The 17,963-nt window shown below is 44.2% G+C and overlaps 2 protein-coding genes across 2 annotated transcripts in view; both read left to right on the top strand.

Annotated features, from left to right (window-relative positions):
* The window catches only part of NWD2 (NACHT and WD repeat domain containing 2), a 223,248-nt gene extending 214,367 nt beyond the window's left edge, over window positions 1–8,881 (top strand). Inside the window, exons 6-7 of the mRNA XM_024132871.3 lie at window positions 320–909; window positions 4,837–8,881. Coding sequence (XP_023988639.1) covers window positions 320–909; window positions 4,837–8,769 — 4,523 coding nt within the window. The 3' untranslated portion in view covers window positions 8,770–8,881. The remainder of the gene's footprint in view (window positions 1–319; window positions 910–4,836) is intronic.
* Window positions 8,882–14,522: 5,641 nt separating this feature from the next.
* The window catches only part of PGCKA1 (PDCD10 and GCKIII kinases associated 1), an 88,471-nt gene continuing 85,030 nt past the window's right edge, over window positions 14,523–17,963 (top strand). Inside the window, exon 1 of the mRNA XM_007113411.4 lies at window positions 14,523–14,584. The gene's annotated coding sequence lies outside the window, so the exon portion shown is untranslated. The remainder of the gene's footprint in view (window positions 14,585–17,963) is intronic.

Raw genomic sequence — 17,963 nt, 5'->3', positions numbered from 1 at the left:
GGAGGGAAGCCAAGCAGGAACTTAAAAGAGTCAACCATAAGCTTGGTATGCTTTCTTTCTTATGCTTATGTTCAACCTCTCCCTCAGGTTGTGGAGGAAATTAAATCATTTTATTTAGAACCCATTGTTCTGGGCTCCAGGCTGTTTAGGAAAAGACAAATAGGAAATTAAGGAATTGAGAAATTATTCTAGAGACGACTCTGCTACACATTATAAGCAAAATAAACTACGACTAGTGACTTGAGAGTTAAGCGCTCGGAGCATGGGTGCGTTGCATCTTTGTTCTAGACAATAAACTCCTTGCTGTATTTTCTTTCAGCTATAGAGGATGAGTTTGACTTCGCTCTAGGGAAGCAAACTCCAGCATTCCTGAAGAAATGTGTTTGCTATATTAGGAAAATTGCTAACATTGAGCGTTTCGTGAAAATCCCAGGGATGGGAAAATACATGGATATAACTGGAGCAGAACCAAGGATTATTCGGGACCCAGAAGCCCAGGAGAAGCTGATAAAACTCCGGGATGAATTTATTCCTACCATTGTTGCGTCATCTAATCTGAGAGTGTACACATCTGTTACTCATTGTGACATGAAACTAGGCTATTCCCAAGAAATAGAAAACCATTACATAGAAGGACTCGGTAAACAATTTTATGAGGACATGATTGACATAATTCAGGCCACGGTACAACAGAATTTTGACACAGAAACTGATACACTCTATGATGAAATTCTTCAGCATTCATCACTATGTAAAACGTATGCCTCCTTCTACGAGTACAAATGTGAATCTCTAAACATCGTGCATAAATACATTCTTCCAAGCAAAACTGGGCACATCAACCCTCTTATTATATACGGTGGACCATGCACTGGGAAGACCCTTCTGCTAGCTGAAGTAGCAAAGAAGGTAAAAGCCTATTCTTTTACATGTATATTTGTAAAAACTTTTACTTTGGGGAAAAGATCAACTAATCAAATTCACTTCCACTTTCTGTGTTTACTATCCGAATTATAATCGGTCCTTTAGGAATGGATACTTCAGTGTTTCTCTTTTGCTGGTATAACAGTTATACTGAAAGAATAAGACTCATGGGGTCCAATTCTAGAATAGCTTTGTTTTGTCTCTTACTGTTCAAACTCATGTTATGGGGCTAGTTCTCACCTAGAGAGAAACTAGGGTAGATCTCACAACTCTTCTCATCACTCTCAGCAAAGACGAGCACTCCAATCGCTTCTGGATATTAACTCCATCTCAGTTCAGCAATTACTATGTCCAGTCAAAGATGATAATTAAAACTTCAGTCTACATCTCCCTGCCTGAGCTGAGGTCGACCATACGCAAGGCACCTCCAGTGGGAAATAGGGACATGGCCATCTTCTCTTTTCTTTCAGCACACAGCACTTCTTCCCCTCTGTCCCTAACCCCAACTGCACTTCTGACCCCTGTAGGGTTGTGGTTTAGGGGACGTAGGAAAGGTAAGGTGTCCAGAACATTCTTATATGACCAGTACCTGGGTTCGGCACTCTGGTCTTGGCGAGGTTTAACACTTCCTCCTGTTTCTTCTGAGGCCTTTTCATGGTTTCCCGAAAGTCCTTTCCCTCCCCCATCCCCCACCTTGTCCTCACTGAGCATCTCTCACCTACAGTTCCCTAGGGTGACACAGGGAACAGCATTGCTTTTCTATCTAGCTGGTCACCTCCATAGCTCCTAGGCATCCAGCAACACACATTTCTAGTATCTTTCTGCCAAGAGCCTCTCCACAACCCAGCAAAGCCCCTCAGACCTGGGAAAACAGAACCGACGGAAACCCTCGTCAGCTCACACTTGCCAGTGGCCCACATATGATACATGGGAAACACTCAGGTATTGTTCTGCCCTGAGAAACTCCAGCTCCAATACGGCAGCTCTCTATCACTCCTCCATCAGAGCAGCTAGCCAGCCTCACTCACTCAACCTCCATATTCCTCAAATGTCATCAGATACAGATGGCCATGTCTCCCAAGCCCTAGGGGACATCCTGAAAGTGGTCCATTGCGGCCCCTTTCCCTAGGCTAGAAGTGAGGGGTGGGCATCTCTCAGCCCTCCCCTTTGGGAGTGGGGTGGTGAGAGATACAACCCACAGCATCCTCATCTCCCACTTTTTTCTTGGCCTCTCGAATCTCTTTTTCAGGCTGGAGGTGGGTAGTCCATCAAAGGTAGCAAAACTAATTTTCAAAACTCCCTTTCAAGTCTTGCAAGATGGGCTGGAGCTTCTATCTGAATGCCATATCTGTTGTCTAAACTGGGTGACACTAGTACCAGTTTTAACCTCCTGTTACACTTGACATCAAAGTCTGATGGTTTATATTATCCTGGTGTTACTTCAGAATCTTTGTATTGTTCTTGCCATGGTCAGTCTCTTACGAACAGATCTTTCTTTAGCTTTGTGAACATTCTCATGATTTATCATGTGCTACACAATTTCAGGTAGATCATCTGGAGGACAAGAACTGGAACAATTGTGTTGCACCTTATGGGGGGATTAGGTTCCAAAGTAAGGTCACAGGGGACAATCGGGTGTATCAAGCTTATTGGGTTGGCCAAAAAGTTCATTCGGGCTTTTCTGTAACATCCTATGGAAAAACCTGAACGAACTTTTCGGCCAGTCCCAATACTTGAAAAGTCCTTAGGAAGGCCCATTTACCATCTCTCAATCTGCCAAGCCCAGCTGCTGGTTTTTCTTCTTGTGTTAGGATACGCTTTCTTTCTTTAATTGAACACCCAATGAAATGGCAGGCTTACACTTAAGGGACATGTTGCGTCAGAACAAACGTGTGCATGTGCACGTGTGTGACTGTCTGTCTTTGAACACTACTTTGTACACGCATCTTCAAACTTTAGAATTATTCCAAGGAAGCAAGATAGTAACACTACAAGGGGAACTGACATCAAATGAGAAAACATTGGTGTATCCATTTCACCCTCACTATGGGGCTTTTTCCTTGTGGAGCAGGGGAGGGTCAAGGTGGTTGGAGGGAAAATGCGCATGTGATGCGACCCTGTGTGTTAGCATGGGAGTTACATGATGTGTGCTGATACGCCTGTATACATACGCAGCTCCCGTGGCCAGAGTGCGGTGACAGTTAATCAGCTTTCCGAGCTCTCGCTGTTCTGGATATGTTGTCCAACCACCAGCTCCCCTGAGGAGGCTTGCCTATTTCTAGGTCCCCTGCCTGGACTCTGCTTGCTTCTCCTTCCTCCTGAGGAACATCTCTCCTCCCACCCGCTGCCACCTCCACCAACAACAACCTGTGCTCTCGTGAGCTCATGTTCCTTGTAAGGATGCAGACAGGCATCCCGTGTTTATCTCCAGGTTATCTCCTGTTCAACCGACATCTCCTTGGACATGAGCTCATGATCAGAGGGCCATTCTTTACAGACATCACACATCCCACAACACGTGATTGGAAGGAGGGAGGACGATGCATATAATCATCATAAGCCATCCACATAGGGACGAACAAACTGTATTCTGTTTCTGATTTGCCACCGAACGACAGCTGTAAAATGGCAACATTACCTTCCTCCAAATTAGCTTCAAAGGTTTGGGCCAAACGCCGACAATGAGTTGCTTATTTTCCTTAACAGTTCATTCTGAAACTGACATCCATGAATCTTTTCTAAACTTACTCATACTTTAACCTGAACTACCAGTTGGGGAACCAAGTTTCATAAACTTACTTCTTAATGTATTAAATAATATGTCCTTTTCTAAGAAGTATCCTCGGTGAATTCCAAGGATTACTGAAAAGTATTTTCTCCCTAAAAATATACTTTGGAGTGTTTTATACTTTGATCATATCCCTTTCTGTCTTTACCTTTCCAGACAGAAGAATATTAAACCTAGCACCCCCCTCATATACTTTATCTCTTTAACTATACAATTTAAAAAGGGAGAGTGGGAGAGAGAGATCACTAGAATGAAAGTCAGATATGACTTCTACTCCATTTTCATCTCTTGGTAATCATTTAACTCCAAGCAAGCTATTTTTGGCCTTGGTTTCCTCCTCTGTTACATGATACTGTAACCCCATGTGCCCTACAGAGAGACAATATGAGGCTTGATGACTGCCTGTTTGTATAGTAAACTATCTGTTATATAGCACAAACTCAGCAAAACTCATTTAACCAGCATTATATAGATTTTTATGATAATGATAAAAAAAATCATAATGATGACCCTATAGCATCACAATAGAGTAAAATGTCTCTGAATCATACAAGATTATATTCAGTATCATTTTAGTGCTGAGTATTTTTATTGCATTCTAATTACCTGGAAATGTGGTCAGCCACCTATATAGCCTTATGTGATCTCAATTAAGGAAAATATTTGACTCACTATAACGTGTAGGTCATTACTTAATCTATTCGTTAAACAAATATTCACCAAGCACCGACCATGTGCCAACAACCATGCCAAGAAATGGAAATTCAGCGATGAGAAACTAAGCATACTAGGTATTCCGGTTTAAAGTTTGTGAAATGCTTTGTAACTTTTAGAATACAAGCTAAATTCTGCCTTGTGATTGACCAATACTGTGATCACCATTTTATTACTTTTAGTAGAGGGATCCTGAGGGTCTCAGGATTTAGTGCATGAGCTTTACAGACTTTAGTGCATGAGCTTTCTGAGAGCTCTCTGACCATCTCAGGTTTTTCCACTTCCTGGTTCTAAGGTACTTTCTGCCTGGTCAGGGTTACCAGAAGGCTGATCTCTGCAGAGAGGAAGTGTTGTTGCACGTGACCGTGTGAATACATGTCTCCATTCTAAACACCACCTTTATGTTTTAGGCTTATGGCTGGCTACATGAAGACACAGGACCAGAATCTGACCCAGTCATAGTCGTGAGGTTTCTAGGAACCACAGACATGAGTACTGATCTTAGGACTCTCCTTCTAAGCGTTTGTGAACAGTTGGCCGTGAACTACCGGTGCCTGGTTCAGAGCTACCCTAAGAAGATCCATGACCTCCGCGACTTATTTATAAACCTCTTGAATGAGTCTTCGTTGCAGAGACCCCTCGTGGTCATATTCGATGCCCTGGAGCAGCTCTCAGAGAGCCACGAGGCCAGGAAGCTCTGGTGGCTCCCGGTTCACCTTCCCCGATTCGTACGAATTGTCCTCTCCACGCTGCCCAACAAACATGGGATCCTACAGAAACTAAGGTGCCTTATCCACGAAGAAGACAACTACATCGAGCTGATTCCCCGGGACAGGAAGATGTGCAGCCAGGTGCTCAAACACCAGCTGCTGCGGGTCAAAAGGAAGGTCACGTCGGGCCAGCAGATTTACGTGAACAACGCCTTCTGCAAGTGCACATTGCCCATGTTTGTGAACCTGACCTTTAGGGAGGTGAGAAATTGGCGATCTCACAGAGACGTCGATGAATCCTCCCTCTGTGTCACCGTGCACGAAAGCATAGAGCAGCTCTTCTGCTCCCTGGAGAGGAAGTGTGGGCGGAAACTCGTCTCCCGGGCTCTAGGTTACATCACCATGGCCAAAATGGGTTTGAGTGAAATGGAGCTGGAGGACGTGCTGGCCCTTGACAACAGCGTGATGAATGAGCTCAACGAGAGCGCCAGGCCCAGCAATCCCCTGAGGGTACCTTATCTGTACATTGCGAGGCTCAAGGAGGGGCTCAGCGGATACTTAATCGAGAGACACGTGAAGAACATCACCCTCCTGGTCTGGGCCAACAGACACCTGCAGCTCATAGCCCAGAAGCTATATCTGCAGGATAACAGTGACCTGCATGAAATGCATACCATCCTGGCAGACTATTTCCTGGGGGTCTGGTCAGGAGGCAGAAGGAAAGCTTTCTGCCTTGAAGACCCCTACCTGAATGGCTGCCTTGACTTGGAGAGCAGAAGCCTGTTTGAGGAGGAAAAGCACTTCATGGAGCAGGTTTCCTTCGACAGGCAGGCCCCGGACCAGCCCTGGGTCTTTCAGTGCAACCCCCTGGAGCCGGACATCTTTTTCGTCAACCATCGGAAAATGTGTGAGCTCCTGCACCACCTGACGAGGTGTGGGAAAACCGATGACCTGCTCTATGGCATCATCATGAACTTCAGCTGGCTTTACACCATGATCAAAATTGGCCAGTTTGACAAAGTGCTCTTGGACATCGAGCTGGCTTACAATTACTCGCAGGAGAAGGAGCTGAAGTTCCTGGCGAGCACCCTCCGCAGCATCAAAACCAAGGTCGTCGCGTTCCCTGGCTCCCTTTCTGCAGAGCTTCAGCAAAGACTGCTGCCCGTCGTGAGTTCCCTGCCCAAACTTAGACACCTTCTTTTAGAATGTGACAAAGATGGGCCCAAATACTGCTCCATCGTGCCATTACACTCATCCATGGATGTGACCTATAGCCCGGAGCGTCTTCCCTTGTCATCTAGTCACCTGCACGTCACCGAGATTCTGCCCACCTGTAACCCCAGTACGGTGCTCACAGCTTTAGAAAACGGTTCCATCAGCACGTGGGATGTGGAAACGCGTCAACTACTCAGGCAAATCACGACAGCCCAGTCTGTCATCCTGGGCATGAAACTCACCAGTGACGAAAAGTATCTTGTGGTGGCAACGACAAATAACACCTTGTTGGTTTACGACAATGTAAATTCTTGCCTCCTGTCTGAAGTGGAAATCAAAGGGACCAAGCATGGAAGCGGCTCCACCTACATCAATGGATTTACACTGTCCGTCAAACACGCTCTGGCCTGGCTCGAAGCCAGCAAAGATGTCACTGTCATCGATCTGCTCTATGGATGGCCCCTTTACCAGTTCCACTGCTGGTACGAAGTGACCTGTGTCCAGTGTTCTCTGGATGGCGTGTATGCCTTCTGTGGACAGTACCTGAACACCACTACCATCTTTCACTTAGGGAGTGGAGAAAAGTTATGTACGGTGACATCTGAATTTTCAGGTGGGTTTGTGAAGTTCCTTCTTATCTTGGACACAGCTCAGGAAATGGTAATGGTAGATAGTGAGGGAAGCCTTTCTGTTTGGAACACTGAGGACATCTCCAACCCCCAGCTGACCGATGACTTTGACTGCCGAAGAGAAGATAGTGAAGTGGTCAGCATTGAACTTTCAGAGGACCAAAGTGCAGTTCTGATCTGTAAAGCCCTCAGCATTGAGCTCTTAGATACCGGTATGTGGAAGGTGGCTGAAAAGTTCAGAGCGAAGCACAACGAACGTTTTATATCGGCTGTGCTGTCCAAGAATGGAGACTGTATCATTGCGACCATGGAAAACACCTCGGCCGTGTTTTTCTGGAGGCGGGACACGGGACAGTGTATGGCGAGCTTACAGGAAATCTCAGGTACCATAGTCAAGTTGGTGAAATCCAGTCATCACAACATGCTGCTATCTTTATCCACCAGTGGCGTTCTTTCTATCTGGGACATAGATATAATCACAGCTATGTCCAACATAGATAAGACTGGAAAACCAATCCAAAGTCTGGTGTTACCCGCTAGGGGGGAAATCATTTACTCCCTCGATGGCTCTGATTGTGTCCACAAGTGGAACTTCAGCAGTGGGTTCCTTGAAGCAGTATTTAAGCATGAAGGAATAGTTGAACACTGTGTGTTGACATCCTCTGGAGACGTCATGGTCACATCAGATGACAAGAGCAGCCAATACGTCTGGCATACCAGCAGCGGTGAAAACCTCTTCCGAATTAATGGGCAGAGAATATCTCAGCTGCTGATTACACACAATGACCAGTTCGTGGTCTCTCTCTGTGAAGAAAATGCCTCCAGGGTTTGGAGACTGGCCACGGGCCACAGGGTATGCAACATCCTGACCACTCTGCAGAATGCCTTCATAACCTCTGCAAATACCTTCGTGGTGGGCATGACCAAAAGCAAGGTGCTGGCAGTCAGTCTTTGGACAGGAAGCATCACCAAGAAGTTCTGCTGTGAAGACGGCACCACCATTGTGAATTTTAAATTGATCCCCGATTGTCCGGACATCATTGTGTTTATCACGTCAGCCGAGACGGTGAATATCTGGAGTCTGACAGATGAAGTGATCTGTCGCCGTGTGCAACTTCCAAACAACTTCCTGAAAAATCTAGAGGATTTTGAAATTTCCCCCAATGGAAAGCTAGGCATTATTTCCAGGGGAGATGAAAATATCAACGTGCTGGATTTACACAGCGGTAAATTACGGGTGGTTCACGCCTCTGGGGTCATCTGGAGGCACAGGTTGTCTCGAGACGGTCGCTACCTGGTATACATTTGTTTCCGAAACGGGGAGGAAGAGGATGAAAATGGTGCGATATCCAGTTTGATTGTCATGAGACTGGCCGATGGCAAAAATATCGGTGCTTGCTCCCTTTACAAAACTCCAACTTTTCTTGCCCTCTCCCAGCGGCACCTGAACATCATTGTGGGTTTTGATGACGGCAGTATAGGGATATACACGGTGGTGGACCGCGTAGATGCTGCACTGAAAATTAAAATAGCCACTTCAAATAGCAGACAAATTTTCAATAATGCGACACAGACATCCAGGCCAAAGTGTAATAGTTACTGTTTTAAAGTGTCTGTGGATTGCTTATGGAGAGAGTCCACAGAGGTCTTTGCAAGAGACAGTCCCATCACAGTGAGTGACTCCATGGATCCCAACGAGGCGACGCCCTCCAAGAAACACAACTCTTGCTATGACCGGGTGTGCTCTGCCCTGGAATCCAGGGGCCACAGCTATGCCCCTGACAACTGACAAAATGTTTTTCCTGCTCAGCAGAAATACATAATATGTAAAAGAAAAAAAAGTGTCTTCTGTATCCCAGATGATAAACGCTCGTTCTTAAAGGACAGGAAAGATGCTGGAGTTCCAATGCTAATTATTGCCATGCTCATGAAATGTACAGAAATGTGAAATTGGTTGTGAGGTTGGTCTTCTTGACAAAGTGTATCCAGGAACGAAGTCTTAACAGAGAATTTCTACAAATCGTATTTACATGGCTATATCAACTGGAAGTTAGAGGGTAGTTTTTAAATTAACTGGACAGGAAGAAGCAGCTTAACTCATCCCATTGTCCAGATGAGAGAGGCTAGAGCTACACAGAGACCATTTGGACTGAAGTTAGTTCTACAGCAACTGGTTGAAATTGTAAACACAAATTGCTGTTGGACTTCAAGTGATTGTGTGGATAACTAAACACAGCCTTAATCTCTCCTTACATTTTATGATCCTGACAACTGTGTCAATCCAGTCTGCAGATGGAAGGTCTAAAGGTGCAAAATAATGTAACAAAAATGCCCAGATGTACTCCCAGTTTCCCAGGAGAAAGGATGTGAAGTGTGAAGCCACAGACTGACTGGGGCAAGAGCTACCTACCGCTATCATAGGGCTACTGAACACACAGAGTCGGTCTTCATTAAAATACAGTTGTGACAACTGCATGCAAGGGTTTCTGTATAATGGAACACATGATTTTTAAACTATTTTCTGGGCTGCAAAAGAACACATTTAATAAGAAACCACAATCTTTTCATGTCATTTTGAAATGTCTATTTGTGCTGGGTATAAAAAAGAGTTACAGAAAGGGCATTACAAATTTGGTCAAAACACCTGTTCATTTCTATCATTGTACCAACAAAAGGCTGTGCTATGGAAGTCAGTTGTACCGAAGCATAAATTATTTCCTAAATCCCTGCAGTAAATCTTAATAGAAGGAAAGCTTTCTCGACATGCCATCTATGGAATACTGATGACACCTGCCTTACTCTCATTCCTCCTCTTTCCTGTGTAAAATGCAGATAGCTGACCAAATACTCTGGGACAAACTGAATATGCCTGTCTTTGTGCTAAAATATTCTGTAAATCTTAAGGGTGTCAAAGGCTCTTTACTGTCCCTGTTTGTAATCACTTTCTTACTTTACACACTGTATGTATCCTTCTTTATCTGTCACCCTTTCTGCCTGAGGACTCTCTAGAGCCTTTTATAGTCTTATCCGTTTCAAAGCAGAAGCTGTGAAATTGGTATTCGATGTTTTTAAAAACTACTCCTCCTATTTAAAAGAAAATATTACATCTCAAAAGGGGAAAGTGATTTTCTTCCTTCCCTATCCTCCTCATGGCATGTCCTTGGATGCCTTTCCAAAGGGCGTCAGTAGTGGTGGTTTGGTTTGAAAGGGACAGTGGTGACTTGAGAAGGCAGAATAATGAACAAGGAACTGACGTGCTTTCAGTCCAGCTCTGCCATGAACTCATACAGTATTCGTAGATAGATCTTTTAACCGCCCAAAGGTATTGTTTTTGTAAACTGCAGAACAAGGGTGGTGATAGCTCCTGCTTTTGCTCTCATAGGGATGTGGGGGAGAAATGTGAGAAAAAAGAGAGTGACATCTTAATTGTTAATGCTAATGCAAGAAACAAAGTGATTTAACCCACCGGGAATCCAAGCCAACTGTATGTCAATTTGGAAAGCGGCTTGACAGATAAGCATACAGAGATGTGATTCCAATATAAACACCCACTCCCTAGTGAAAGACTTTTTTTTCAGTATACTCCTCCTGGTCTAGCTACCAGCCAGGGAGGTGGGAGCCCAGAGAAGGCTCAGCCCACGTACAGACCACGTGGAGTTGACTGTTTGAGTCAATGCTTCTTTTTTAGCTCTTCGGAGGCAACACATTCTTATTCCTGTCATTATCAGTTGGACCTCCATGCTACACATTTCTAAGAAATAAATGTCTAGATGGATTAAATGTAGTGTGTGAATGTTCTGTGTAACAGCCAACAGAGTTTAACAAGTGACTTGAATGATTTTTCCTAACTTGTTTGCAACTGGTAGCTCATATTGAATGTTTTTATGTAAACTTTGTACTGTTGGGAAGAATTACCCAATCAGAGATTTATATTTTCATAAATGTTACATTTAGTTAAATTTTATTACAGAGTTGTTACACTAGAAAATTACTGCAGTCTTCAAAAAATGTACAGTCTTGTGTATGTATTGTTTGTAGGAATAAAAGATAAACTACTTAGATTTGTGTGGTGTTTGTTTTTTTCCCCCAACTTTGGCAGATGTAGTTAGAGATCTTCAGTAATAATAGTAATGATAATAATAATTGTTCATGCTTACTGTACACGAGCTTTGCATGTGCTAAGGCATGTAATCTTCACAACAGCCATGTGAGGTAGGTACTGTTAATATTCCAAACGTACAGATGAAGAAACCTAAAAACAGAGGTCCAGAGGGAATCGCTGAACAGGATTTCAATACACCATCAATTTTTTTTTGGTTAACTTCTCAAAGTACATGAAAATAAAGCATTGAGTATCCAGCAGGAACTTACGGCTAATGACCTAGAAGATATTTTCTAATTTGAAGATTAGAGGCCAGGCTAGGCTCTGAAGACCACTGGAGGTCTTTGCAAACTCCCAGGATTTTCATGTATAACCGTAACTGCAATAGTTGCAGTATTCATCCAACAAATATTTACTTCGGCATACATTTTGCCAGGAATACAAAGATTAATAAATAGTTTATACCTTCTATGACTTCAGCCTTAATAGGAAAACAGGAAACAAGTTCTATGTGTAGTACATGAAGTTTGGTTCTCAGAGAAAATGTAGAGGAGTGGATCATTATTATTTGCATAAAAGCATTTCATATACATGGAGTTTGTTGTTTAAATAAATATCTTCCTTCCTAGGGTCAAGAACACAACAAACACTGTGCTTGCTATGTCTAAGTCATTATGCTATGCCTAGGATGATTTAAAAATTAGTCACACACAACCCCTGCCCTCCAGAATCCTATAATCTAAGGGAGGCGCAACTAAATTGGATGTAAGACAGACTGTGATTTAAAAAAAAATGTTGTTAGCCAAAACAAAAAAAAGTGAAAGCCAGGTACTGAGGATACACTGCAGAGGAGCAATTAACTCCAACTGGGAATCAAAAAGGATGGCCAAGAGGAGGTGACAGAGAGCAGTGGCTTGAAGGATAAGTAGGACTTAGCTGTCAGAATGTCAGAAAGACATTTCAGGTGGAGGAAGCTGCGTGAGCAAAAACAGGGAGCGTCAAAGTATACTTAGATGACTTCAAATGCTATGTGGGGATTTTAAACTTTATTCGGTAGCCAATAGGGAATCATGAAAAAGTTTTTGAGAAGGGGAACGGCCTAGTTGAAATGGTATTTTTAAATGACTGGGGCAGTAATATGTCAGATGGATTAGAGATGAAAGAGACCATAAGCTGGGAGACCAGTAAAGAGACTATTGCAAAGACCTGAGATAGAAAGTATAAGAACTTGATCTTAGGGCAGTGGCAGTGAAATTGCTAAGAAGAGTGACTTCAGGACGTCACTGATAGAGGTGGGTGATGAAAGAGAAGGAAAACTCTAATTCCAGTTCCATCTGAAATTGAGTGGAGAGTAGAGTTACAAATGTAAAAGGAATAGGTTAGGAGATGAAAATGAGGGAAATAATAAAGTTGGACCCAGAGAGTTTAAAGGTTAAGACATCCACGCAGGCAATTGGTAATATGCGATCCATCCAACGGAGAAACCTGAGCTAAAGATAAAGAATCTAACCAGTAATCTCTTTCTCAAAAGTCTAAAATGCCTAATATGGCACTCGTTTGGTTATAATGTAAGCCAATATCATAACCTTTTTAAAAGTTTGTCTCTTCTTTTCTTTAGAACTATATTGACAAATTTAGAACTATACTGACAAATCCACTCAAATAAATTAGCTTTCTTAGCTTCCATAACTCATCAGCGGAGAACAATTTATATGCCAATGAAAACATAAACACACCTAAAAAACTAAGTGAATCGTGGTGTTTCATTCCCACACGCATGAAGAAACCATAGGTTTTTCTTCCTTATTCTTTATGAGGGTCCCCTCTGAGCTCCATTTGGCATTCCATGTGACCTGCATGAAATACAGATTACACTTTGTACAGACACATCAAAGGGTTCAGTTTCAGTGTATCAACATGACAAATTATGTAAAACTGGTAACTTGAGGTTACCAATAACACCACCACCTGTGGCTTTATAGAATCCCAGCCTTTAGCAGATGAGGGTAACCTAGCCAGCTGCATGAGCAGACTCAGGGTGGTGGTGCATCATTTGTTAAAACACAGATTACTTCACCCTCCCTGATTCCACTATCTTTGAATCCATATGTCTGGAGTGGAATCCAAGAATCTGCATTTTTCCTAAATTCCCCCAGATGATGATGATTCTACCAGTCTGGGAAACACACTTTAAAACCCAAGATAAATACCAACTGGTCAAAATAACCAACTGATAAACTTACCAGTGGACATTTCTAAAGCATGGGCTAGAAGTTGGACAAGAGGGTCCTTTATTGTGACAAAGAGTTTTATCAGAAAGTGATGTAAAACAGCACACAACGTCCCCTGTAAATCTATCGTTTTAAAGCATGCAGCTACTACACAAGCAGAAAGATTCAAAAAACGAGTTTTCCACCATAAAGCGAGACAAATGTTGTGTAAATGGCGCTGGAATCACTAGAGTGGACACATTAAGAACTAAGGGCAGTGTGTCCATCTTTAAACAGTATTCTGCCCTGTTGCTTCTCCAGCATCCTGTTTTATCCTGACTCTCCGTGAATGAATGAAGTGGAAAGAGAGAAGAGGGCAAGCCAGGTGGCGCCGTAGCTTAACACATTTTCCTGCCAAGCCCAACACTGACGCACTTTGGAGCACAGGTGAAAACAATCTCCAACCCTTAAGTACTATTTTAGAGTAAAGCAACCCACGTTAAGTGCGTGGATTGCCACAAGCACGGGCGTGGAGCTCAGGAGGGTAGACGGAGTGTGGCAGCCGAGGTTCCAACACCCCAGGAACAGAGAGGGAAGGTGAGAGGCGGGGGAGCATGACTTCATTGAATTCCCACCGCGGTCTTGAGGGTGCAGGCGAGGCTGTGCAACTTCCCCGGGAATTCTCATTCTAGTAGCGTCTGCGCTCTTTCCCAGACCATCTATCCCATAAAGGCAGGCGACAGTGCACACACCAGGTGTAAGCGGCTAATGCCAGCACTGGGGGGGGGGGGGGGGGGGGCACAAAACCACAAGTTCACGGGGGACAGATCTATTTGCCAGGGAGTGCATTTATGTATCTCCCCCCACTTACGTCCCAAATCTTAGGAAGCTCCCTTCTCCCTGCAGCACGACGTTCCAAATAGGCACCAAAAAGTTTCCCTGCGCGGGCAGAGGCTGGCATGCAGCCTGGGTGTCGGTGATCAGAGGCCGAGCTCCGGGGTTTTCTGTTTGGGTGCGCCTCGCAGGCCAGCCCGGGCTCGGGGGGGTCGGCGGTGGCGCTCCGGAGGCCCGAGCGCGGCGCGGGCAGCTCAGGTAAAGAGTTACGCGGACCCGGGAGGCTCGCCCGCCGGCCGGGCCACGTGACGCGCCGGCCCAATGAGTGCGCCGGGGCGGCCGTTGCGGGCGCGGCGGATCCCCGCGGCGCTGAGCCGATGGAGTTTCTCGGCGCGGCCGCCCGAGGCCGGCGAAGCCATGGGCGCCGCGACCCCGCCGCCGCCGCCGCCCGGCCCCAGGTAGGGACAGTCTCCAGCCTCGCGCGCCGGGCCCCGCCGCGGGCAGCACAGGCGCTTGACTCCCGCGGAACTCGGGTTTTGTGGCATGGTTTCCCCCACTTCTCTCACGGGGCATTTTTATTTCTTTATTTGCTTTGCCGTGGGAAAAAAAAGAAAAAAGTGGGGTATGGGGAGGTGAGGCAGTTCTTAGTTTCATTGCTTCGGGAAAGTCAGGCCATTCAACAAAGGCTCTGAAAGAGGCGAAATCCAGAATGGGGTGAGGTGGGGGGGACTTTTACAAACTCCCCCAAACTAAAGACCAAGACAGTTTGCAAAGCTTGGCGTCTACTTGGTGTGTGAAACACTTTTGTTTTTAAATACCTTATTAATGAACTTTCAATAGTGCCTGAGAACTTGAACTGGGAAAACTGCAAAAGATTTCCCCCTTATTTCTAAGTACTCCCTCCTTCCCCCATTTTTAGGCATGTGAATGTTTTTAAGTAAAACGGAAATGGAAGGTGACCGCTGCTGTCTCTTTGAAATGTCCTTGGGCCCCAGGATTTGCCCCCTTTGGGGCGCTGGCGACCTAGGTGGCGATGAGTAGGGGTGGAGGGGAGGCGGCAGTACTAGGAAGCAGCACGTGTTGAAGGAGGGTCCCAGGTGCAGCCGGTTAAATGGTCACACACTGTTGGCTGAATATTTGATAATTAGGCAAGTATCTCCCAGGTCGATTATTTGGGTCTCAGTGACCTTGGCAGTCCAGATGAGGTGAGATTTTCACAAACCAGCACTGAACAAATTTTCCAGTGATAAAAATCAATGTTTTGTTTTGTTTTTCCTCAAGCACTGTAATTCACCTTAGAAACAAAACAAAAACTCCCTTTAGTAATTTAGTACATGTTGTTTTCCATTGCAGTATAGATGTTTGCCCAGTGAATTTAGAGGAAGTCAGTGTTCCATGAGGTGGTTCAAAGCATTAAAGAATAGGGTGTTTATTTTCTTGCTGTCACTGTGAGAGAGAATTACTGATGGCACTTCTCACCATGGCTTGTGGGTGGTTGTGAACACGCTGTTTTGGAAACACTTGAGAGTTGAATGAGAAAGATGGGGAAAGTGGTTGTTGCTTTTAAAGACAATAGATTCTGTATTTGCCACTTACTCTCACATTGAATCCTCCAGTTAACACTATTTTAAGAAGGAGACATGTTAAAGTCTTCTAAGGCTAAGCACCCAGGTCTGTAGAACATCCTAACAGTCATGAGTTAGATCACTGAAACAATAACCAAGCTCTGAAGGTAAAGTAGACTTCTGGGGTTATTTGTATTTCTCTGAAGTGTGAAGAGTCAGTTATAGGAAGCTGCCTTGATCACAGAGGCCAAATGGAGCAGACACTGATACAAGAAGGCAAGGTTCGGCTTCTTTCTCTTCTTTGCTCTCTGTGTCCATCCTGATCCTGTTCTTTGATTCAGCTAGTATGTGATAAGCTCCTATCTCATGGCATCTGTTTTCCCGGGCCTGGTTATCAGAGGTTCTCAAGATTTAGATATGCAGTGACATCTGAAGATCAAGGTGGCCAATCTTAGCTATGTTCTAAGAGCTTTTGCATGTCTGGAATTTAAAACAAAACAATGACTTGCATGTCAACTAAACATGTTCATTAGCCTAGAATGGAGCAATCCCCCCTGACTTTCCACCTAGTCCCTGTCTGAGACTGGCAACATAACCAGGCTAAACCCTGGCCAGAATCCAGTGTCAGCCCAAGGGCAGAGCAGGTAATGCCCTCCTTGCTGTGGGAACAGCCCTACCCTTGGTGCCATGAGAGCCCATTGACTGTGCTTCCAGGAATGGACTCCAGTTTCCGAATAATTGAATACCAGCCTCTTGGTAGCTGGGTTTCCTCTACCTGGACTGTTTCAAATTCCCCTAGTTCCACAATTTTTTCAATAACCCAGAACCTTGGGATCTTTTTGGCTTTTGGTAAAATAGTACCTAGCTCCTGCCTTTTTTTTTTTTTTCCTTTCTTTCTTTTTTTGGGGCATTAGATTGATTATTGGTTGCAGATAGACTTACTAGATATCTAGAAAAGAAGAGTTGATAGGCTCATCCTAGGGGAGAGGATAGACCTGAGGCCTCACCCATCTGCAGGTCAGCCAGGTCACCCCATTATAGCCTTCCTTAGTCTGGTTATCACCTGAATGCTATGTAAGAAAATGAAATGTTTTATCCACTCTCACCCTTTTCACCTGAGAATATCATGGTCCCACAGAGACTGGAATCTTCAAAAGGACCATATATCACCAAAATGACCCTATCCTAAAGCAGGCTTATAACACACCCATCAGGTGAATATGTATCCTCAAGCAGAGACTTTAAAAAACTCAAAATACTGACTCAGTGTCATCAAGCGTCTTAGAAAAGACTCTCCTGAGCTGCAGTAAATATCAATAGTATTAACATAAGGCAAGAAGAATATCATGTCTCAAATTTTACCACAGCAGTGAACTCTGTTCTATTCCGGGTACAATTGGCTTTCTAAAATTAAATGGAACCCTGACCTGGCCAGGGTTTGTAGACATTTAGTCAGGTGCTAGGGACACAGTCCTTCCTTTTGGGGGTCTTACAGTCCTCATAGAAGACACTGGAGGATTTTAAGCAGAGCAGATCTCTATTTTAGAAAGTTCACTCTGGCTACAGTGAGAAGAATGAAATGGGGAAGATACAAGCAAGGCAGCTGCTAAGAAAATCCCCACTAGAGGGGAGAGAGAAGTGAATTGATTCAAAAGATATTTAGGCAAAGGTATTTAAGATACTAACTCAGAAAATATTAGGTGACTCAACTCTCTGAAAAGTTGACATGTCATTTCAAAATACGTGTGTTCCAGGTAGATAACCAGAAGCCACGTTTCATTACAATGCTGTCCCTACTGACTGTAGCTACTCTCGGGCCCCACATAGTTTGTTTCTATCACAGAAAAAAGTTTTTGATAAAGAATGAGTCTAATTTTTTATTCACACTTTCAACAACTTGGTGCTTCTTTATGCAGACTTAACTATATATATCTGAAGGCAAAGTTAAGATAAACAGTTGCCCTCAGATTGTACACACATTCTCTGATTTAGCTTAATTCCTCCCAGGAATAAAAACACCCTGACTTTTGATTGTGTAACAGTAATGGAAGTGGGCAGTGGAACAGTCTTTTTTTTTTTTTTTTTTCTAAGTTGGCCACAGTATGGCCCGCTGTATGTCACAGGGAAGACTGTATTGTATTTGCAGAGGGCACTGTTAGAGCATGTACTAGTGGTGTGTGAGAGGCACTAAATGCCCGTGAGAGAAGAAAAGCCACTCTAGTCACTGCCACATGTATAGCTTTTTTTTTTTTTTTTTTTTGTGCTAGGTGGG

This window comes from Physeter macrocephalus, chromosome 7 (genome assembly GCF_002837175.3).
Source record: "Physeter macrocephalus isolate SW-GA chromosome 7, ASM283717v5, whole genome shotgun sequence".
Lineage (NCBI taxonomy): Eukaryota > Metazoa > Chordata > Mammalia > Artiodactyla > Physeteridae > Physeter > Physeter macrocephalus.
This window is presented reverse-complemented; position numbering and strand designations above follow the sequence as displayed.